Source organism: Malus domestica, chromosome 05 (genome assembly GCF_042453785.1).
Source record: "Malus domestica chromosome 05, GDT2T_hap1".
Lineage (NCBI taxonomy): Eukaryota > Viridiplantae > Streptophyta > Magnoliopsida > Rosales > Rosaceae > Malus > Malus domestica.
The window spans coordinates 3668057-3692092 of record NC_091665.1 but is presented as its reverse complement, the minus strand read 5'-3'; the positions used below and the strand labels follow the sequence as shown (position 1 = coordinate 3692092).

At 44.5% G+C, this 24036-nt stretch overlaps 1 protein-coding gene across 1 annotated transcript; it reads left to right on the top strand.

Annotated features, from left to right (window-relative positions):
• On the top strand, window positions 1-18832 carry LOC114824739 (PHD finger-containing protein 1-like). The gene is made up of 6 exons (XM_029101852.2): window positions 1-378; window positions 16908-16993; window positions 17281-17775; window positions 17877-18098; window positions 18208-18332; window positions 18459-18832. Exons 1-6 carry the CDS (start codon window positions 376-378, stop codon window positions 18662-18664), a joined length of 1137 nt encoding a protein of 378 aa, XP_028957685.1. The 5' UTR covers window positions 1-375; the 3' UTR covers window positions 18665-18832.
• The last annotated feature ends 5204 nt before the right edge of the window (window positions 18833-24036 follow it).

Below are 24036 nucleotides of genomic sequence, written 5' to 3'. Positions count from 1 at the left end.
GGCATGCCGTATAGCGGTTTAACTTCAATCCACCGCTATTTTCCGTTGCTTCCCAATTACACCAGTTTTCCCCCATTTTTTTTTTCTTCAATTTTTTTTTTATTTCCCCACAAAATAAATATTTCTAATTTTAAAATAGGGAGATCTTCGGGTTCCACATTTTACTCCTTTTTCACCTTTTCTTCAGATTTTCCCTAATATCTTCTGACGATATTGTATTCATTCTTTCACCAAAAGAAAGATGGCCCCTTTGAAACCCTAATTTCCTCACATTCTCGCTCTGATTTGCCCCCAAAAACTCTCGCATTGCAGTCAATTTTCTGAAAATTGAGGCGCTTCAACTTGCATGAAGGACTCCTGAGCTACTGGCCAACTATGGTATGTTTACCCAATTCCCAGTTCAATTTTCTTGCTTTTTTCCAATTGAATTTTGTAATTTTTTGTTTATCTTTTCGAATTTTGGTTTTTGAAAGTTTGGATCTACTAATTAGACTTGCATGGGCCTAGGTAAGTTAGTAGGAACTGTCTGGTGGGGTTTTTAAGCATGTGAAGTGTTTGAGGGAGTAGAATTATGGAACTTTAGGGCAGGAAGATGTCGGTTTTACCGGGAAAGCAGTAGATTTGACATATGTTATGCTGCGTTTTAGTGATGAGGGCATTCATCTATGGTTCATTACGTTAATTTTATTGATTTGACTGTGTAAAGAAGTGTATATGTCTATGTCATATCTGCAGTGTATGCATGTGCTGTACCATATTTTTTTTTTTTTCATTTTGAATCTAATTGGTTTTTTCCGAAACTTACAAGAGAGTAACGAATTTTGTGAGTATATTCGCCAGGAAGATGATGGTACTTGATCTTTAGAGAAAAACTTCAAACCCAATAATTTGAAAAGGAAAGAACCCAACTGACTTGATCACGGTTTTTTTTTTTTTTCCTTGAATTGAGCTCTTGAAGTGTTTTTGTATAAAACTTTGTCATGGTGTTTTGTTCTATGTTTGAATGAGGGACAAACTTAAATGCACTACCAGAACACTACTGATGAACTACTAAAGCACTACAGATGCGGTAGAAAGACATGCAAGGACTTTCAAGGTGTCATTTGAAAGTTCTTTCAAATGTATTGCATCTAGTCATTTTTGTAACCTCTCTATCTATTTTTTGTAGTGCATTTCTGAAAGGGCTAACCTAGGTTTCATGGCTTTAAACACATCATCCAAATGTAGTTTCTTTTCATTAAAAAAAAAATCATCCAAATGTAGTGTTTACCCTATGTTTGGATGAGGGACCTTAAAATTCCAAGGGACTTAAAACAGTGAGATAGGGACTTGAAAATTATTACAGGCAATCCCTTTTTTAGTGTCTTTATTAGTTCATTTATGGTGTTTATGTAGTACACTTTTAACAATTAAGTCCAATTTCCTTGATACTTTGAAAGTCCTCACCCAAATGTAGGGTTAGAGTATTTGCTATGCAAACCACCATACTCAAAAGTCTCTTGTAATATTTCCAGAGTTCTGAGTGTTTGGATATCACTTTGCTGTGAGCCTTGCTTTCCATTCTAAGCTATTATTTTAATTTCTGTTTCAGTAATCCACAATTTATACTTCTTATGCCTGCTCCTACCAGGTTTATTAACTAGAATCATAGTACTTTTACTTTGTGTGCGTGTGTGTGTGCGTGTGTGTGTTCTAATGAGAAACAAAGACTTTAAAAGTCAAGAAAGTACATGTTGAGTCCAGTCAAGCGCAATGTTGTAAAAAGCCAAGAACCATGGTACTTTTCTAGTTGTCAATACTCAGTAGGCAATTGTGAACCAATATTTTGTGTTTTTCTTACTAAACTTGTAATTCTCCTTTATCTGTTTTTGTTCCCTAACAGCCCATGGTGATGCTATAGTTCATCAAAAAACAAAAGAAGAAATTATGATGCTATAGGAATGTCACTGTTCGTGCATTTACTCTATGACAATGTCACTGTTCGTGCATTTACGCTATCCCTCATTTATATATTATTAAGCAGCTTTGAATTGGATTTGTGTTTTCGGTTTCCATTGTATTCATGGAGATTGCGCCTGATAGGGTTAATCAATTGGAAATCATTATTTATAATATATTATTATTAATTCTTTTGCTGTCCAACCCATCAAATCTCAAAATCTGCCGACCTAAGTTCTTTTAAGAATAAATAATAAATTAAGATAGCTATTCCTTTTGAACTTTCCTGTTTTCATCCTTCTGTGAGATGATTTATCTAATATAATGAAAGATGTAACATTAGTGGCTTCTCATTTTTAGTGATTCAAACATTTTTTTAATCATGTTGTAGTACTCCTAAATTTTTTATAACTTCAGTAATATATAGAAAAAAATTTATAAGTTTTAGACGCATATATCATATAATGTCTCCATAAGCACTGATATGCATGAAGAGTGAAGATTTCGGATACTGATGGTTAATCCAATTTACAATATACCTACCTCTACTCTTGTGTCCTAATTTATCACTTTTGTCTGTTCTTCGTAGTTGTACATTCCTCAATTAGACTGCTGTTGACCCTAAAATCTACCAAGCCTACGTGGCGCGCAGGCCGAATATATTCTAAGCTAACTACGTCCTTCGGTGATTGCGGGGCGTGCCAACTCGTCGGCCGAGGCTCGGCCGAGGAGTAAATTTGATGATGCTGCGTTGGGTCGCGCTACTGACTTCTGCGTCTTGCGATTGCGGCCGAGAAAGGAACGCGTCTCGGCCTCTTGGGTTCTCGAGCCTGAAGACAAGGCTGCTATTTCTTACAAAGTTCACGAACCGAATTCGGCTTACAATGTGCCGAATGTAATAACTGTAACACCTCACCTCGCCGAGAAGGCTAATGAGATGACCTCGACCAACAAGGATTCGAAAACCCTTCTCGACCGAGACTTGGATAGGCAATCGACCGTTCTCGCCGCAGTGCTGTTGATGCCAACGGAAGATACTGCGAGACCGACCGACTCTACGGTGACAGAGCTATCTATGCCGACTTAAGATATCACCGGTTGCTTCCACAGTGCTGTTGATGCCAACGGAAGATGTGTCAGCGAAAAAGGAAAAGAAAAAGATCTCAAGTTGTGAGAGTTTGCGCAGGGCAATTTTGTATTGATTTTTGTGGGGCTTTCCTGATGCACAGCTTCCGCTATTTATAGCACTGGACCCCGAATCTGAGATAGAATCCCATTCGGACTAGGTTTTCCCTCTCCGGATCAATATCACCTCGACCAGTCCTGTTTTCATTAGGATTGTGAACCTAGTCCTTATTCGAGCCCTATCCGCTTCTAGGTTGTTAATCCTGCCGAGAATCCCTATTGTATCAGGACTCGGCTTGTCATTGCATTTTGACCTAACTGGCCTAGGTTTGGAAGCCCATAAGCTGAACGATCCATGGTCTTCTTGTCGCAAGGCCTTCCGGGCCGAGAATGGCTCTACACTCGGCCCAAACTATTATTTTGGGCCCAAACATTGCCCCCTCGCTTCTGAGGTCCTCGGCCTGCAATCTTCGGCCGAGTTCCGGCCTTGAAGAAGCGAATCTACCACTCAGAATCCTCATACCCGAGTTCCAAGGCGCATTTATTGAGCACGATCGCACGATCTTGATCCTGCTAACCTACTCACCACGTGGCGTCCTCTAATATGGCCAATCCTACATAATGACGTCTAAGGCGTGCGGCAGCCTGAACTGTCTTGCCATCATGACCACTATCTCAATCCGCGAGCCACTACCTCAGTCCGTGAGCCCATTTGTCATCGTGCGGTCGTCGAACCGTCTTTTCGTCATTAATTTAGCCGTCACACGCAATCGTGCGCCCCCAAAACCCTAAAACCTTCGGTCTTCTCAACCGCATTCCCCAAATGTTCATCATGATCAACAATTCCTTTGGTCGATTTTGCCCTTTGTTTTGAATTTCGAACGATTGCTCTTCCCCCCACAACTCTATAAATACCGAAATTTCCTCATTTGTACTTTTACGCTCTCAAACTTCCCGAAATTCTCTGCCATTGATTTCTAGTGCCTCTCCTATTCCGAGTCTTCGTCTTTAAATCCCCAACCCAGAAAAACCCTTTTACTCCGTGCTTCTTTTTTCATAATGGCATCCTTCATCTCCAAGCTTTCCAGGGAATGTGACCAACATCCGAAGATCCTTGATCGGAGCTCGATCAAGACCATCCGGTTTGAAAACGACATGAACACCCAGTACCAAATCCTGGGTCCTCTCTTCAAGGCTACAATACCGCCGACTATCATCGGCCTTCTACAGGAGCACTGCCTAAAACCCTTGCTTCGAGGGTTTGAATGGTCGCGATGGGATGCGGCTAAACCCCAGGGCTCCTGGCCCTCGACGACCACATCCTGGGCAGCCTGGGTCGTTCGAATGGAACGACTCTTCGGCGAGCAATGGAAGGCCCTTGGCATCTACGACGCCATCCTCCTTTCGTCCATGGAAATCGTCCCCGACAAGGAACTTCTCCAAGCCGCTCTGTGCTTCTGGTGTTCGGCTACCAACACAATGGTCCTTCCTCTGGGTCCCATGGGTCCCACCGTCCTGGATATTACTGCCATTCTGGGGACTTCGGCGACCGGGATCCCTGTCGACGCGACCCTCTCTGGGCATCCGTCGAATATCGACCTGAAAACGCTCTTCGACCGTCGGGCCTTCGAGACCTTGAGCCGTGACGGTCATATCCCGTCGAAGGAAGATATTCAGAAGCTCCACAAGAACTTCTGTAATTACAACACCCTCTATCTTCACTTCGCCGGCCGAGGAGAAGAGGACCTGCGAGAGGGAGAGCATGAAGCTTTCCTCTTCTACTGGTACAACAAATACATTTGTTGTACCAAGTCAAACAAGTGTTTGGTCGAGAACATGCCGGTAGCCGAAGCCCTGGCCAGTGGTCACGTCTTGGCGCTGAGTTCCAACATTCTCGCCCAACTTTTCCGCTGCCTGGCCGAGGCGACCCTCCAAAAGGTCGACCCGCACCAGAATGGTCCTCTCTGGGTCTTCCAACTCTGGTTGCAGGTATACTTCACCTCCCTTCGGCCGGCCATAGCCGAATTCTCACCAACAGAGGCGCTTGGGTCTCAATTGGCCTCTCGACCGACACCTCCCCATCAAGCCGAAGAGGTATTTCGGTACCTCTTCGCCCTCGACGACTTCTCCAACGACGAGTTCCTAATATGTCGTCGTCGAGACTATCCTTCCTCCATCAGGCTGCCTATCTCCTCATGGAGCGCGGAGGAGGACGCCGATCTCCGTCAGACCTGGGGGTCGTTTGTGCTTGCCCGCGACCTCCCTCTCGGCTGCGATGGGAAACGGTCAGGATGGGAAGTATATCATCCGAACTTCCTCGCCCGACAGCTCGGCTACCTTCAGGGCTGCCCTATCCCCCTTCTCTTCTCCCGAACGGTCCTAAGCCGTGGACGCGAACCTCGTTCCTCTGAGAAGGAATGTAGAATCGCCGTGAAGGAGTTCCAAGAGCGCTGCCAAAAATTCCGCCTTCGACCAGCCACCCCGGAAACCCAATGCACCGACACCTTTGGTGAGTGGTGGGAGCAATACACCCAGGAATTCTTTGGTGCGCCGGTCGAAGACGTGCTTAGCAGACTCTTTGGTGACCGGCCTAAGAAGGCCTCGGCCCCTCATCCTCAAGGTACCGGTTTCATTTTCTTCCTTTCCATCAACCTTGCATATTGAGTTGCCTTACTGAGTTGTCTTTATCTTTTTAGGTAGTCGGCCTTTGAGAAAGACGGAGGCAGTTGCCGCTGCCACGACCGGGAAAAAATCGGTCGTGGCCCAAAAGGACAAACCCGCTGGTAGGGCCGTGCTGATCAAACGGCCTCGCCAAGAGGCCGAGCCGGCTGTCGAGCCTTCCCCGCCAGCCAAGCGGGTCAAACAAATGGCGAAGAAGGGTGCCCGGGAGATCCACGTTATCTCCAGTCACACGACGACTCCCAGTGCTTCTTCTCCCGCCGCCGGCCATTCTGGGGTCGAGACACAGCCGGCCTCGGCCGCAGAGACGGCACCAGCGCGGCCTGCCTCTGTGGCCGGCGCATCAGTTGTACCTCCCTCTGCCGAGAAGGCACCTGTCTCTCAACAGGCGGTTTCTACGACCGAGGGAACTTCTCCCAAGAATCCAAAGCCCTCGGTCTTTGTGTTGGACGAAAGCGAGGGGAGCGACGAGGTCCCGCTGGCGCACCGTCCTCATACTCGTCGACAACCTCCTCCAATACCCGAGATGGCGGTTCAAACCGGCCCCTCCCCGGTTAATCGTGGCAAGCGCACGGTCGAGGAACCGATCCCGGTGGCCGAACCTCTCGTTCCTTCTCAGGACCAGGGCGTCCCTGCCTCCTCTGAAGCAGCTGCGCCAGTCGGCCCATCGGCAGCCGACCGGGGCAAACGGCTGCTCGAGGAACCCGAGGCTACGGCGGAATCGCCGGTCCATCCCCAAGACCAAGGCTTCCATATTCCTCCACAGGAGGTTACCTCGGCCTTTGTAAGTACCTTCACTCGTCTCCTCCTGATTACTTTTCCGCTTTAGACCTCTAAACAAAGAAAATACCAAATGTCAGGTGCCTATACATTCTTTTCACCGTCAATTCTATGCGCCGAAGGGCGTTATCTATATTTCCTGGCCGCCTCAGTGGCCATCAAACGTAGATAACCTCCATCGGCCGCGTGAAGTGAGAAGCAATCTGAGACACTGGGCTCGGCCATTGAGTTCTTTAGGTTCGAGCAACGATCCTGGGGACATGGCCGAGGTCTCCTCTCGGCAGGTTAACACACGACACCTTCTTGCTATTCTTGTCATGACTTCCTTTAAACTTAACCTTGTTTATTTGTGCAGGCTTCATGGGAGGTTGAATTCAAAGCCCTCCTCTCCAGCACGACTGCAGAGTCCGGCCCTTCGGCCGCTTCGACTGATGCTGCCGATCCAAGTGCCCTAACCCAGCTGCGAGAAGTCCTAGCGCTCTCATCATCGCAAGTTCTTGAGCGCAACGGTCTCGATTTGCTCGGCGTGTGTCTGAACGACCTTGGAGCCGATGGTCGCCTGAGCGGAGATGCCATTGTCCGGGCATCGTCTGCCTTGGAGCGCGTTCGGGAGACATTTAGTATCTTCCAGACTGCTCTGAAGGCCGAACAGGACCTGCAAGCCGCCATGGCCGTTCAAGACACCCTCCGTCCGAAGATTGACGATCTACGGGCAAAAGGAGAAACGTTAGCCGAGCTCGACCGTCAGATGGCCGAACTAGCAAAACGTCGGTCGGCCATTGCTTCTGAGCTTGCGAGGGACTTCGAGTCAGGCGGGAAGGATCGCCTAACTGAGTATGCGGCGGCCAACAAACGAGTCGAGCGGCTGAAGCTGGATAAAAAGAATCGGCAGGCCGAAGTCATCATGGCCGACGTGCGGTGGTTGGAGCTGAAGGCTTTGCTCAGCACTCTTCTTCCCTCTTCTCCTTAGATATATTTGAATGTAAACCAACCGTCCTACTCATTTGTAAATACTTATCAATTTTAATGGATTGATTTTTTACTCATGCATTTCCCAAGTAACTGGATAGTATTTCTTCAAAAACTTCCCATTAATCGGTAATTTGTGAATCACACCAGTCCGATCTTTAAGATGATACGCCCCTTTACCGTATACTTTATGCACAATGAACGGCCCTTCCCAATTCGGCGACCACTTGCCGAACCTAGGATCTTTTAGTCCTACGGGCAACACCGTTTGCCATACCAATTCACCCTCGCCGAACGTTTTCTGTCGCACCTTTTGATTATAGGCTCGCTCGGCAATCTGTTTTTGCGCCACTAGTAAGTTATACGCGTCAAGTCGCGCTTCTTCCAAATCTTCTAGTTCCTGTCTCATGGACTGATTGTATTCGGCGCTAAACAAACTACTTTGTTCAATTAATCGCAACGAATTTATGCTCAACTCGACTGGTAGCACTGCATCGTGTCCGTAGGTTAATGCGTATGGGGTTGTTGCAGTCGCCGATCGGGGCGACGTTCGGTATGCCCATAATGCCTCGTTCAACTTCAAATGCCACATGCCAGGCCTGTCTTTTATTATTTTTTCAAGGATGCCGATCAACACTTTATTACTTGCTTCGGCCTGCCCATTCGCCTGTGGATAATACGGTGTGGACTGCTCCAACCGAATGTTCAAATTTGCCGTGTATTCTTTAAACCTTTCGGCTGTGAAGATTGTTCCATTGTCGGTTATGATTGTTTCTGGTACACCGAACCGAGTCACAATGTGTTCCTCCACGAAGTCGCAAACTTCTTTAGATGTTAACTCGGCATATGATTTTGCTTCGACCCACTTAGTAAAGTAATCAGTTGCGACTATTATCCATGCATGCTTAGCAGCTCCAGAAGTCGGCGTGATTTTGCCGATTACGTCCATGGCCCATCCTCTAAACGGCCACGGCTTAATGACCGAATGTAGTGATTCGGCCGGGACCCTTTGTATAGGCCCATGGATTTGGCACTGCACGCATCCTCGTGCAAACTCGATACAATCTTTCAGTATTTTCGGCCAAAAATAGCCGTGTCGTCGGAGTAGCCATCGCATTTTCCGTCCAGATTGGTGAGCTCCGCATACCCCTTCATGAACCTCTGCGATCGCCCGAGCACTCTCTTGGGGGCCGAGGCATAGCAGTAACAAACCATCTTCGCCCTTTCGGTACAACTCGTTCTGGTACGTGACAGTTCATGGCGTGAACCCGTGTCCTGCGACTATGTGTCCCGTTAGGATTATCAAGGTACTGCATAATGGGTTTCCTCCAATCATCTGGTATAGCCTCGGCCGCGCAAATTTCTATAGAGTCCTGCCGATCCAACAACGAAGGCAAGGACATGACCCTGGTGCGGATCACATTGTCTCGACGGAGGATTTGCTGATTAACCAAGGCCGGGTATAGCTGTCGTAATATTGGTATCTCCCGGCCTAGCTTGCCCCCCATGAGTTGAGCACCGGAGGCGATCTGAGCCAACTCGTCTGCGTCGGTATTATGAACCCGAGAAATATGCTCGAATGTAATACCGTCAAAAGACTCGGCCAAATAGCTGGCGACCATGTGGTAGGGCGCCAGAGTACAACTCATGCAACGAAAAGACCCATTAATTTGGTTAATCACGAGTTCAGAATCACCGAGGACGAGGGCACGAGTGGCTCGAAGGTCAAGAAGGAGGCCAAGACCAATGACAAGAGCCTCGTATTCGGCCTGATTATTGGTGCACTCGAAATCCAGTTTGAGCGAAAAATACCAGCGATCGTTGTGAGGAGATTGAATGACGATGCCCGCGCCGGCCGAAGACGAAGTACTGGAACCATCAAAATACATCGTCCAATAGTTGTCGCGGGTCACCACCATGCCGATTTCGACGTCAGCATCCCCGAAACCATAAGGCGAAGGGTGCTGAGCAAGGAAATCGGCCAACGCCTGTCCCTTCACAGCTTTCTGCGGCACGTACTGCAAACTAAATTCGGACAACGCCATTGTCCACTTCCCAATTCGGCCTTTGACGATTGGTCGGGTAAGCATGTACCGGATAACGTCGGTCTGGGCAATGACTTGGGTGACCGACGGGAGCATGTAATGCCGGAGCTTGGATGCGGCGAAAAATACGGCGAGACACAGTTTCTCGACGGCGGGATAATTGATCTCTGGTTGATTGAGATTCCGGCTTAGATAAAATATAGCCTGCTCTCGGCCGGCATCATTGTCTTGCGCGAGGAGGCAGCCGATAGATTCTTCGGCCGCCGAGATATAGAGCTTCAGAGGTTTACCACGCCGAGGGGGAACTATGACAGGGGGTTTCGTGAGGGATACTTTGATCTGTGTAAACGCCGCCTGATGCTCGCCGTTCCACACGAATTTATCCGAGTCCTTGAGTTTCAAAAGCGTGGAGAACGCTTTCATTTTACCGGCCGAGTTAGCAATAAATCGGCGGAGGAAATTGATCTGGCCAAGCAAGGACTGGAGTTGTTTCTTCGTCGTTGGGGGTGGGGCATCAACGATTGCGCGTGCTTTATTCGCATCGACTTCAATTCCACGGTGATGCACGAGGAAACCAAGGAAATTTCCGGCCGACACGCCGAAAGCACATTTGGCAGGATTCATCTTGAGGTTGTGCTGACGCATGCGGAGGAAAGCCTGTCGGAGGTCGTCCAGATGTGTCCGTCGGTGTTTAGATTTGATGACAACGTCGTCGATGTAAACTTCGACGATGGTTCCGATTAAGTCGTGGAAGATGGTGTTCATCGCTCGTTGGTATGTGGCGCCGGCATTTTTGAGGCCGAATGGCATAACAACCCACTCGTAAGTACCGAGTGCCCCCGGGCAACGGAAAGCAGTTTTATGCACATCGGCTTCGGCGATGAATATTTGATTGTACCCAGCATGCCCATCCATAAAGGATAACATCTCATGATTCGCCGCGGCGTCGATTAACAGGTCTGAAATCGGCATTGTATACTCATCTTTGGGAGTTGCCAGATTCAGATTTCTGAAATCGATGCATATGCGCAGTGCACCATTTTTCTTTAAAACAGGAACGATATTCGCCAACCATTCAACATATCGAGCTGTCCGAATAAACCCGGCTTTCAAAAGCCGAACCAGCTCGTCCTTGATGCTGAGTTGCACTTCCGTCGAAAATCGACGCGGTGGCTGACGGAAAGGTTTACATCCGGGTTTAATACGTAACTCATGCTCGACAAGAGTACGATCTAAGCCGGGCATCTCATGGTAGCTCCAAGCAAAGCAATCTTTGAACTCCGTAAGCAAGGCACGAAGCTCATCTTTCATTTGTTGGGGAAGTAAAGCACTAATAAACAAAGGCCGTGGGTCATCGGCCGTCCCAACATTAATCTCTTCCAGGGGATCCTTAACTTGGGGCCGATGGTCTTCGAGCGCGGCCGGGGCGGCTTGAATTTTATCAAGAGACAAAACAGGACCATTATCTCCTTCGGCCAGGAACTCGACGAGGTTAACGCCCGAATTTGGCTGTTTAGATATAGTATACCAATGGGCCAGCAGTCGTTCCATAGTAGATGAAACCGCGGCCCTACGTGCTTCTCGATCGGTGTCAGACATCGGCCTCGGGGAGGAAATTGGCTAATCCGAGTCTCGCCGAATCCTGGTGGACAGTCTCGGCGCCAACCTCGATAGCTTTCTGTACAGAAATCCGAGTCGGCCGGCCTTCATCATTGAAGCCTTGCAAAGTAATGTAGCCGACGTGGTCATCATAATACCGTGCTTGGATCATGTTAGTTTCAAAGGGCTGGTTATCGGCTGGGTGAACAGTGACCGATTTGCCGTCCCAAAAAACAAGCACTTGATACAATGAGGAAGGAATACAACTGGTTTGATGAATCCAATCTCGACCGAGCAGTGCATTATACTCGGTTTTGGAATCAACTACAAAAAAAGCGGTCATGTGAGTGCGACCGGCAATAGTCACAGTTAACGGAAGTACACCCTTGGTTTGCGATTTGTCGCCGACGAAACTACTCATTGTGATCCCTGACGGAATAAGTTCGTCGTTCGAGCGACGCAAGGCCTTCATGATGTTCAGAGGCAGGATATTGACGGTCGCGCCACAGTCGACAAAAACTTTAGAAACGGGATATCCCTCGATGTGGGCCGTCACATACAATGGCTTTAAATGGTGGAGTGCGGCCGATGACGAACGAGGAAATAATTCGGTCAAAGCGGCCTTCAGACTGTCATCTTTCGTTGTTGACTCATCTTCAGCAATAGACACAAAATCCACATGGCCAGTTTCCTCGGCGACTACATCACCATCGAGGAAATTCGGTTGAGCCGTGCTTGATTGAAAATCAGCAGGTAACACATGGACCATACTAATTTCCATGTTATCCAAGACTGACGGGCCCATCGGGTTGGGACCCTCCTTGCTAACCTCATCCCTCGTTTGGTCGATGACTGCGGGCTCTGTTTTTGTCAGAGTTGGACAAAAAGACTCCTCTGTCCCTTCTTCGAGGGTTTGAACCTGCGGTGCTGCTTCGGCAGCTTGTTGGTTCTGTGTGACCGCCGCAGGCGAGGTTGAGATCGACAGTGTGCTTGGGGTCAGGACCTGCACCTGCTCTTGGTAGTATAGCCGGGCATCTCTGGTATCGAGATAAGCATCCAGACGTGCAACACGTGCTACTTCATCGGTCGTGAGGCCGAAGAGAGAAACCGCCGAAAATACTTCGAAGTGATATCGTAAATACTGAAGATCCTCCATTGAGAAAGGAAGGTCGGCTGCAACGATATCAGTGTATGGGTCGACTTCAAATCCAAGGACACGGGCTTCTCGTATGTGCTGGAACCTTGCCTTCAATCCCGGGTCAGAGGTCTTCTGGATGACGCGCTCGGCGTCCGGACAAGTCAGGACTAGATCAATGGTGTCCTGGCATGCTTTCGGCAAACCATACAGATCGTTGGCCGAATGTTTCTTATGGAATTCGCGCATATATTCTAAAGCCTCCCCAAGGAATGGTGGATGCAAATTCCGTCGAATTTTAATCAACGGTTCTTGTATAGCTGGCTGGGCTAATTTGCTCTCGGCCTCTTGCCTGAAATGCTCGAGGCGTGCCTTCATCTCCCCTGGGCGAAGAAGAAGTTTGATCTGTTTATCGGCTTCTTCGAACGTGGTCTCGATATCTCGGTCGACCAACCGTTTCCCCTGACCCAACTCTGTCATAATAGCTGGAGATGGTCGTTCATCACCAGTAGCAACTGTGTCCTTCGGCCGCCATTTAGGGGCCGAAGTTTCTTGGGCTGCCTGCCGACGGGCCATGCAATCTATCCTCTGGTGCCGGCGTTTCTGGGATTTGGACAACGCGGTGTAGACGCCTTTCGAAGAATGATACGTGTACCAACGTTGATCTTTAGGCTCGGGAGGTTTGAAGGTTTTTTGACTCCGCGACGATTCCGAACTACCAGAATTACGCGTATAATAGTCCTCGTCATAAAATGAAGCGCCAAAATCGAGGCGCCGCCTGACTGAGGATGTCTCTTCCATCTTCACTTTTGGGCCGAGCCTATCAAAAACCCCTTGGTGTCGGCCGACGCCGGCTGCTTTTTGCTGAATTGCGGCCGTAGGTCGTTCTGTGATAGGCGAAGATGGTTTCTTCTCTGGCTCACTGCCGACCTTCGCTCTACATTTACTGCAAAAAACCGCCGTCCCACTATCTTCATCGGTGCTATAATCCCTCATAGGTTTAACAATAGCAGGTCCTGTTAAAGCTGTAGGTGGTTTGTTCGAACGAAAATCGGCCATGAAACGTGGCCGAGAATTCTGAGTACGAAAGTCTTGCGTCGCAACAACTTCGGCCTTCCCTTTTCCTTTGTCCTTAGGTAGGTATGCATCGACCATATTCACGGTTGCTGTGGGGAAAGGATCAGCATCAATACTCATCTTCTTCTCTGGAAATTTCAGTTTTCCATTATCAATCCAGCTCTGGACGTTGTCTCGAAATACGACACAATTGTTTGTCGTATGTTTACTTGAATTATGGTATTTGCAATACACCTTTCCTTTGAGCTCTTCGGCCTTGGGAATGTTGTGACCAGGCCGAAGTTTGATGATCCTTGCTGACAACAGTTGATCAAAAATTGCGTCAGCCTTTGTAATATCAAAAGTATACACTTTTGACGATTTCAATGTTCCTTCAGTGGCCGAGCGGCTTTTGACTTCCCTGGAGTCAACTTGAGTCAAGGCCTTGCAAACGTATGGCTTATCTATTACTATCTCAGCCGCATCCACACTAACGCATTCATCCTCGGTTGACGCATAACTGACGGTAGGATTCTTGTAAATCGTCCCCCGAGACGGAGTTTTCGAAATCTTTTCCTCGCGGAGCAAATAATCATACTGTTCGACATGTTGGGCTAATTCATACATATCCCGAACATTTGCCCCCAAGAATTTCTTTTTGTATTCGACGTCGAGGCCGTTCAAAGCAAGCCGGACGAACTCGACTTCGGGCAAGGGTACTCGGCACCAATTCCTGGCTGATTTGAACCTGGTAAGATAATCCATTGGGGACTCATCTGATGCCTGAGCCATCCTTGCTAATGAAGAAACCGACACCTCCAACCCTGGTCGATAAAACTGCTCGTGGAATTTCTCGACCAACTCCTCCCAATTTTGGATGGAATTAGGAGGGAGATTGATATACCAAGCAAATGCCGAGCCGGTCAACGAGAAGTTGAACAGCCGTAATTTATGGAAATCACTATGAACATCGCCGCATTGCGCGGTGAAACGAGCCACGTGCTCCAACGAAGACAAGGACGATTCACCGGCAAAAAGGCTAAAATCCGGAATCTTGAAACCTTTCGGATATCCGAACGTTTCTATGTAGGCCGGGTACGGATGGATAAACTTAGGAAACTTCGGCCCTTTCTTCATGGCCGAGTCGATCATCCGCTGAACCTCGGTCATATCAACAGGTGTTGCTTCGACCCTCTGGTCGATTCCGTCCGACCTACTATTTGACCCTCCGACCTTTTCCAAGTCAATTGGTTTGGGCCGAGCAGGAATTGGCTCGGCCTGTACCATTGGTAACGGATTATTTCTTGGTGGCAAGCGCTGGAGAGGATCGAAAGGCCTGCCGTCACTGAATTTACTAACCAGCATTTCGAGCAGTCTGGTTTGCTGCTCAGTGGAATTGAGTATCACGTCATGTAGCTTGTCAATACCTCGGCTAAACGTCTGCTCAACTGACCGAGACTGCTCGTCGAGTCGCTTTCGAAGAAACGACCTTGTTGGTGGGTCAGATCCTTCACCGCCATCCTCGTCGCAATCCTCCACTATCCCTTCATTGAGAACACAAGTGTTCCTGTTAGGGATTTCTAGACTGCGGTGTTGACCGCCGAGATTAACTTCCCTTTCTCGGCGAGTCGCACTTGTGGACTCAGGTGTCCCGGCGCTAAGGGGATTCTGCGCCTGTGGCACACTTTGTCCTACGTTCTGAATCGGTAAATCGGCTGTTGATTTTCCCATAGCTGTTTTCTTTTTTACCGATCGCGTTTCAATTGGCATGAACTTCGTAGTTTTAGCACTGGGTCCCACCGGGCGTGCCAAAATGTTGACCCTAAAATCTACCAAGCCTACGTGGCGCGCAGGCCGAATATATTCTAAGCTAACTACGTCCTTCGGTGATTGCGGGGCGTGCCAACTCGTCGGCCGAGGCTCGGCCGAGGAGTAAATTTGATGATGCTGCGTTGGGTCGCGCTACTGACTTCTGCGTCTTGCGATTGCGGCCGAGAAAGGAACGCGTCTCGGCCTCTTGGGTTCTCGAGCCTGAAGACAAGGCTGCTATTTCTTACAAAGTTCACGAACCGAATTCGGCTTACAATGTGCCGAATGTAATAACTGTAACACCTCACCTCGCCGAGAAGGCTAATGAGATGACCTCGACCAACAAGGATTCGAAAACCCTTCTCGACCGAGACTTGGATAGGCAATCGACCGTTCTCGCCGCAGTGCTGTTGATGCCAACGGAAGATACTGCGAGACCGACCGACTCTACGGTGACAGAGCTATCTATGCCGACTTAAGATATCACCGGTTGCTTCCACAGTGCTGTTGATGCCAACGGAAGATGTGTCAGCGAAAAAGGAAAAGAAAAAGATCTCAAGTTGTGAGAGTTTGCGCAGGGCAATTTTGTATTGATTTTTGTGGGGCTTTCCTGATGCACAGCTTCCGCTATTTATAGCACTGGACCCCGAATCTGAGATAGAATCCCATTCGGACTAGGTTTTCCCTCTCCGGATCAATATCACCTCGACCAGTCCTGTTTTCATTAGGATTGTGAACCTAGTCCTTATTCGAGCCCTATCCGCTTCTAGGTTGTTAATCCTGCCGAGAATCCCTATTGTATCAGGACTCGGCTTGTCATTGCATTTTGACCTAACTGGCCTAGGTTTGGAAGCCCATAAGCTGAACGATCCATGGTCTTCTTGTCGCAAGGCCTTCCGGGCCGAGAATGGCTCTACACTCGGCCCAAACTATTATTTTGGGCCCAAACAACTGCATAACTTGAATTATATCTACAGGTGTTTGAGACTCACCCTTTTTTGGCATCAGAGGGGGGGGGGATAAAGAATAAAACAAAACCATGATTCATTTTAATGCTCATTTTCTTTGATGTTTGATTGCTTAATATCATTTCAACTCAACTCTTACTTTGAAGACTTATGATTTCATATACACTTTTCTTTTGTATGTGTTTGGGTGAGGTTTTTGTTTGTTTTCGTTTGTGTGTATGTGCGTGTCATTAATTAGGCAGCTCTCATTAGTTTCTGCACACAATCTGAAATATATCTTGATTGATACCTCAAGAAACTAAATTTTATTATTTCACTTTCTTATGCTAACTCATTTGGTTGACTGCTTTTATCAGGTTTGATATTTCTAATTGCCGGGGGTGATATATTTAACATTTATGTGTCTCTGGAATTCAGAATCGTATAATGTATTCCAATTCGTATACCATAAAAATGGGTTATTGGTGTAGCAGTTGTTATCGGGGCTATAAAGTAAATGTTTTTAATGGTAATCTTTGTCTAGATGTCAAGGTTTGTGGAATAACTCCTTTTTGGCAGACTCAAAAGATTAAGGGCGAATGGTACATGTGTCTTTTTGTCACTTTGGATTGTTCATATGATTAAGGGTTGAATGAGTGAGATTTATTATTTACATCCACATCATTTATACTTTAAGCTGTAAATATATATTTATTTTGGGCTGTGGGACTTCCGACTCTTTCCGTAATTGGGGTTGATTTGTTCCTGTTTATTTATAAATAGGGCAGAATAATGCTAACATTGATTCTGATGTACTGGTTGTAGGTGACTGTGTGTCAAACGTGTGGCGACAGAGGTATCGAAGATGCTTTGCTTTTCTGTGACAAGTGCCAGAATTATGCTCTTCATCGGTATAACTTGTTTCCATTGTGCTTTCGTATTTTCAGTCCCTGGAAAAAGATGTGAAAATACTGTTATTTATGCATCACATTATCCTAAAAGAAATGCTCAGTTCCTGGTTATTAAAGTTTGGGTCAGTCCTTAGAGTTGTTGCTGAAGTTGAAGTTGGATTAGTTCTTGAAATCATATGTACGGTTATAAGAACACACAAAGTGGCCAACTTCAAATTCTCAATATTTTTTCAATTGATTCGACATTGTTCAAATGACGACTCTCCTCTTTTATTTCTGTTTTCCAGTTATTGCCTTAATGTACCAGCAGAAAATATTTTTGATGAAGATCTGACTTGGCTTTGTGAGGATTGTGATCCAAAGATTGTAAAGCTTTGTAGAATTGATAAATCAGTAAGATCAATGGAAATTTGTCATAACAAGAAGTTCAAGAAGAGGAGGAAGAAGAGTAAAAGAAAGACTTTACCTATATACGGGGCTAAAAAGAAGGTGCAGAAATGTGCAGGGGCGAAGATGAAGGTGCAGATATGTGAAGGGGCTAACACGAAGGTGGAGATACATGAAGGTAGTCCCTCTGAACATGAGGCCGAGGGTAGTAATGATTGTGATAATGGTCAGAACCTTGGTAGTCAGTGTGACGAGGTTCGTGAGGATCAATTGAATTCCTCTGATGACGTTGCCAAATCTGTAAAAACTTCTCTAGTTACTACTTCCGACCCTTTAAATACCTCAGAAATAATTTGTTATGTTGCTGCACAGCCTATTATTGATCCAGTCTGGAGGTAAGACTTTCTAGCTTTCCGACTCGATTGAGTTTATGGTGAATGTGTACAAGCACATCTAGTGCAGGGTATAACTGTGAGATGGTTTGTCTAAATGACAGGGGTAGCCTCAGCATATTCAACAAAGACTTCAACATTGTTAGTGGACTTGTAGCCCATCTCTCTAGCTTAGCCTGTCCAAAAGTACGTGAGGAGGCAGAATTGCTACCGTTACTGCTTTTTCCAGAATTGGTTAATAGAACAGATGTGTGGCCCAAAGCTTTCGAGAAGTGCGGACCTAACGATCAGAGTATTGCTCTTTATTTCTTTTCTGATAACGAAAGGTGATAAATTTGACTCTTGTTTCTTGTTTCCATCTACTTTCCCTGTATTGATTGGATTACTTAAAAGCTGACGTTCCTCTTCTTTTCTCTTCTTTTTTTTTGGGTACAGAGATGAGAAGGATTTTGACACCATGGTGGCTAGCATGATCCAGGATGATCTAGCTATGAGAGCTGTGCTGGACGATGCTGAGCTCTTAGTTTTCACGTCAATCATACTGCCAGAGCAGTATCGGAGTGAGTCCCGAAATCTCTACTAGTTTGTAGCTTTTCTACTTCCTTTCCTTCCATTAGTAAAGAAAGAAAAATCTGTACAGCTCGTCTGGAAAAGCGAATAACATGATTGCATTTACCGGGTTGCAGGATTTCAGGCAAAGTTTTATTTGTGGGGAGTATTTAGGGCTAAGCAAATTCCGCAGTTAACAAATAATAACGTCGGGGTCGAGGAGAATGACGTTGCAAAGCCGTTAACCTGTTATGGGCAGAGTCCAGTTAGTACGTTGAGCAACGATGTAGAAATTACTTGTGCTGCTGTACCTCTTAATTCCTATTGTCCATCGGTCATGTGATTGTTTGTAATCAAACCCTGTATATTGTGTTTAGTTTAACCTCAAGATGTTCATAATTTTAGTGATGCATGGACGTGGTTTTGAAGTGCTAGACTTGTTGTCCTGCCTTTTATATTTAGGGCAGCTTTGTTCCTGATGGATAATAATTAATTGAGAAAGTTGCACATATACCACGTGGACTTTAGGCATGTGTGCAAATACCACCTGAGCTAATTATTTTTTTCACAATTTACCACCGAAACTTAAATTTATAGCAAAGTTTGGGTGGCCTCCACATACTGCACATCAACATTTGAAAGTTTAAAACCTTCCAATGAATTGATATTGTAGTGTTGGTTTTTTGTTTTATGCTTGGCATCAAAACAAAATAGGAAGGGTGGTGTTATTCACATAATCTTTTCAAACTTTGGCTGTCAGATTGAGTGAATTGAAAATGATCGAAGGAAATAAATTAATAAGAGTTGTGTAAGAAGTAAAAATAGGTGTGTGGATAACATCGTTGAAAAAGAAATGTTAAAATTTAATTGTTCATTCGTTTCTCATAAAATGTTCACAGACAGAGACGTAAATGGGCTTCACCCCACAAGAAAACCCTCCAATGTGGTCAAAATAAAGAGGTCCAAGAGTGGCTGGAAAAGGGAAAAAAACAAAAAACTTTAGAAGCCGAAGTGAAGGATGATCCACCACAACTGCCAAGGAGAGAAATTTACATGTCGTCATGTCATTTCTCTCTCTCTCTCTCCCAGCACGGTATGAAAAGAAAAGAGGAATGCCGAATGCGAAATTAAAGGGATAATTGATGAATGTAAAATTGTCAAAGACATAGTAAGTTATAGTTTGTTGCCAGTCCTTTTCAGCATGTTATAAACGTACCAAAATATTATTGTTATCATTTTCATTTCTCATAGTATGCGCAACTACAAGGAAAAAGGACCTAAGGGTCAAGGTTGTGTATCACTTGTCATACCACACTAGTAGATGAAACAATTGTTTTCTAGCGTGCTCGTATCTTACATTATTTTTAATACTAGTTACTTGCCCTATTCATGCTTGTTAATCATTTTAAATACTTATCTTTTTGCTTACTATGTCATCAGGCCGTCAAAGTGCGTATCGTGAAGAGTTGTCATTTTCTTTAGATACCACGTTTAAGGAGAAAGAACTCAATTTGCGATTACTGATGGGCAACGAAGTGCCTACTACAATTGCCATCACCATAATCACCGCCACCACCACTAGTCCCTAACACCCAATAGGTAGTTGGGGATCTTTTAGCATTTTGGTAAAAGAAATATCACTATATCAATAACTAGTCGATACAATATTAAAGGCTAAAATCAATATCATTTTAACTTAACGTAGTAGATTATGAAACTTTCATTATTTCAAGTCGATAAATATATTACATTAGTTTACAATTAGATTGTTTCTCATCTATGTTGAAATAAATAGTATCCCTCCTTCATATATAGTTATATAACTTGCACGTATCTCTATATCCCTTTATTAGGTTAAGAAAAGCTGATGTCCAACCTGGACTGCTATTAATCCAGCCAGTTGAAGCCGCCAACCTAAATCCAAGTTTTCTTTTAATAATCAATGTTACAGTCTGATCTTTTGTGGAATAATCTTTCCTCAATTATGTGCACTTAATTCTTAACCAATCCCAGCTTTGTTATCCCATACTTACATAATATAAAATTATTAAATATAAAGGTACGAAGCACGCAAATGAATATGTTGACTTTGAGGCCAACAATAGATGTCTCATTAAGCACCACGTTAACGGCAATACTTAATCCTAGTCTTCTAGAGGGAAGGGATAATAAAGAGAGCAAGTGAAGGATATTTACTTTTACGAGTCAAAGAGCAAAGCTAGGAAAGTTCTTTGATTAACTTACACTGTTGTTAATTAGTTAAAGTAAAATTAATTTGTAAGAATTCAGTTAACCACGAACACATGCGCATACACACAGATATATATTATGGTGGAGTTGGAGAGTCCTGGACTGGACCACTCGTGTCGTCGAGTATGCAAATTAGTGAAGTAATTAAAGCTCAATCCAGAAGGCATTTTATCGTTGGTACTTAGCAGGGCTAGCCTGGCTGACCATTAACTATTTTGTTCGGGTCCGGCCGGTAGATTTTGTTGGAAAATATTAGTATTTAGGTTTATTTTAGTATTTGGGTTTTACTTGTTAGTTTAGGATTTTGGTCTAACCCATCGGAGTTAGGGTTTCTTAAGTTTAATTCTCTATAAATATTGCTTGTAATTTAGTTTTGAAAAATATGTTAGTCACAGTGTAGCCTCTTAGGGTTTTGTAGCCGTTCTGCCATTCTTGTCTTTTAATAATATTCTTATTATTTTGTAATCTTGTTTGTTCCGCACTCTGATATTCAGCTTGGTATCAGAACGGGTTCAATCCTTAGCGTTCAATCCGTTCTCGTTAGTATCAATTTGTTTGCCTTTGTTGTCGTTTGTTTTAGATTTGTTAGTTGGTATTGATTGTTTGCAAGGAAAAGAAAAATGAAGGAGAAAAAAAAAGTTTTGCTTGCAGAGGAGAAGATCCCCCAGCAAATGAAAAAAAGGGGACGAAGGAGTAAAGAAGGTAAAAAAAAAAAAAAGAACCACGGAAAGGAAAAAGAAGGAAGAAAAAAGGAAAAAGAAGGAAGGAAAAAAAAAATATATGGCTGCTGTGTTTTGAGGTTTAGGGCCCACGTGATGCTGCTATTTGGGCTTGTTTCTGTAGCTTCTTATTGCCTTCTACAACGATCACTCGAGTGTTTGAATTGGTGACCACTAGAGTGACGTTGGGTAGATGGTGAACTAGATTTTTTGGCAACGGCATTGATATTGGCATTGACATCGGCATCGGCATTGGCATTGGCATTGGCATTGGAATTTGGAGTTTTGCATCGACATCTACTTTGGCAAACCCATGTCGTGTACCGTCATGAGTTTGACGGGAGGTGTTGGAAAATATTAGTATTTAGGTTTATTTTAATATTTGGATTTTGCTTGTTAGTTTAGAATTTGGGCCTAGCCCATCCGAGTTAAGGTTTCTTAAGTTTAGTTCTCCATAAATATTGCTTGTAATTTAGTTTGAAAAAAATATGTTAGTCACAATGTAGCCACAATGTAGTCTCTTAGGGGGTGTTTGTTGCATCAGACTGTCTCGAACTGGACTAGCTTCAGGGACTAAGCCGGACTGGCTTAGACTAGACTAAGCTGGACTGACTTAGTGAAGCGTTTGATGCAGTGTCAAACTATAATATTATATTATTTAATCTATATTTATTAATATTTTATTTTTAATTTAATATATCAATTAATATTTTATTATTACTTTATCTTTTCCCTATTTTTCTACAACCCTCTCATATCTCTACATTCATTTTTTTCTCCGCCTCTCTCTCCCCATTCCCCTTTTCTGCCATTTTTGTCCTACCTTTTTTTATAGCAAATCCTCTTCCTCTTCACTTCATCTTCTTCGCCTCCTACCTCTGCACTTCACCTTTCCTTTTTGCCTCTTCACAACCTTTTCACTGCCTTTGCACTTCGCCTCCTACCTCATTTTTTCCAATGAGTTGCAGGTTTCCCGATGGGTTTTCCAACTAAACCTCATCGGATTAGACGAGGTTTGCACCATTAACAAACTCTTCCCCATCTCTGGTCCCATATTCGAGCTTTGCATGCTCGATCTGTCATGGATTCGGAAAAAAACCCAAACCGGCCGAGACTTCCAGGCCATTTTCTGGCCACCTCCGATCACCTTTTGGCCTCGATTCAGGTAGAATCATAATCCCTTCACTCCCATCTTCAATTTGGTATTTTATATGAAAATTGGTTGTGAAAAGCATCCCATGGTTTTCGAGGGTGAGTGGTCGAGGAGCAAGGCGAGGAGATGAGAGGGGGCGAGAAGGGACAGTCTTAGCTAGTCCCATGGTTTTCAAGGGGTTTCGTTAAGACTGGCTAATCTCGGATTTAGTCTAGGCGAGTGAGACTTAGTCTCATTAAACCTAGTCCCTGTTAGGAGCAAACATGGGACTGGACTAATCCTTAGTCCAGTCCAGTCCAGTACACTTTAGTAAGGGCAAACAAACGCCCCCTTAGGGTTTTGTAGGCATTCCGGCATTCCTGTCTTTTAATAATATTTTTATTATTTTGTAATCTTGTTTGTTCCGCACTCTCTGATATTCAATTGATTTAAGGAAGATGAATTGGCCATATAACATTTTACATTTTATTTTTCCAATTGGATAACTTGGGCATAATCCCCATGCATGCATGCATGCAAAATTGCAATTTTTTGAAAGTTCCAAAACTCTATAATACTAATTAGTTTCTGTTTCATAATAAAAAGTCAACATTACTTTGTTGGATCGTGAACGGCAGCTCTCTATAAGTTTAGATTCTGCAAGATTGGAAATTTGTCGATGAAGAATGTAGCATATTGTTTAAATGTTTCAAGCCTAGCTAGGTGGTTAATTGTCATTTTTGTGGTCCAAGTTGGTAAATACACAAGTGATAAGATTCAACTGGCGACATTTGTGTAAAATTCACTAACCCTATGTTTGGATGGAGAATTTCTAAATTATCACAGAATTTTAAATGACAGGAATTACAATTGACAGTAATTAAATTCCCGTTAATTGAAATTTCATCGTTTGGATGTTGGATACATAGAAATTACAAAATGACGGGAATTCCAAATCTCATTGTTTGGATATTCTCTAGAATTTGTATTAAATAGAGGAATACAAATTTGAATAAAAACATTAAACTGGTTATAAATCATCAAGTGTAATGATCAGCTGTTGGAACAACATCATAGTACTTCTCCATGGTTGCAAATATCTACCGACCTTGATCAGCAATACCGGCATGGTTGCAAGCTGTCAGCACTCCTATAAAAGTAATCTTGTTAGGTCTTATCTCAGTCGTCGACATCTCATGAAATAATTCTATCGCTGCACTTGCAAGACAGTGCATTGCAAACCCCAAAATCATTGAGCTATAAGAAAATATGTTTCTTTCCTTCACTCCCTCAAAAACCTTGAATGCATTATCCAAGCTTCCACACTTGGAGTACATATCTATCAATGCAGAACCCACAAGAACATTTTCAGTAGGCCCAAAACCGGATTTCTCAGCAATGTCTCGAACCCAATTAGCATAAGTAGAAAAGTTGATTGAAGTAGAAAAATCCCAGTAAATCCATAATTAATATAAAGGTACCTCCAGCTACGTAGCTTAATTTTTTTTGTCGAATTAATAATTAATGTTGGGAGCAAAAAAAAAAAAAAAAAAAAAAAAGAGGAATTATGCTTAATGTGTTGTAAACTTCTAGTTTAAGTGTGATTGTGTAAAT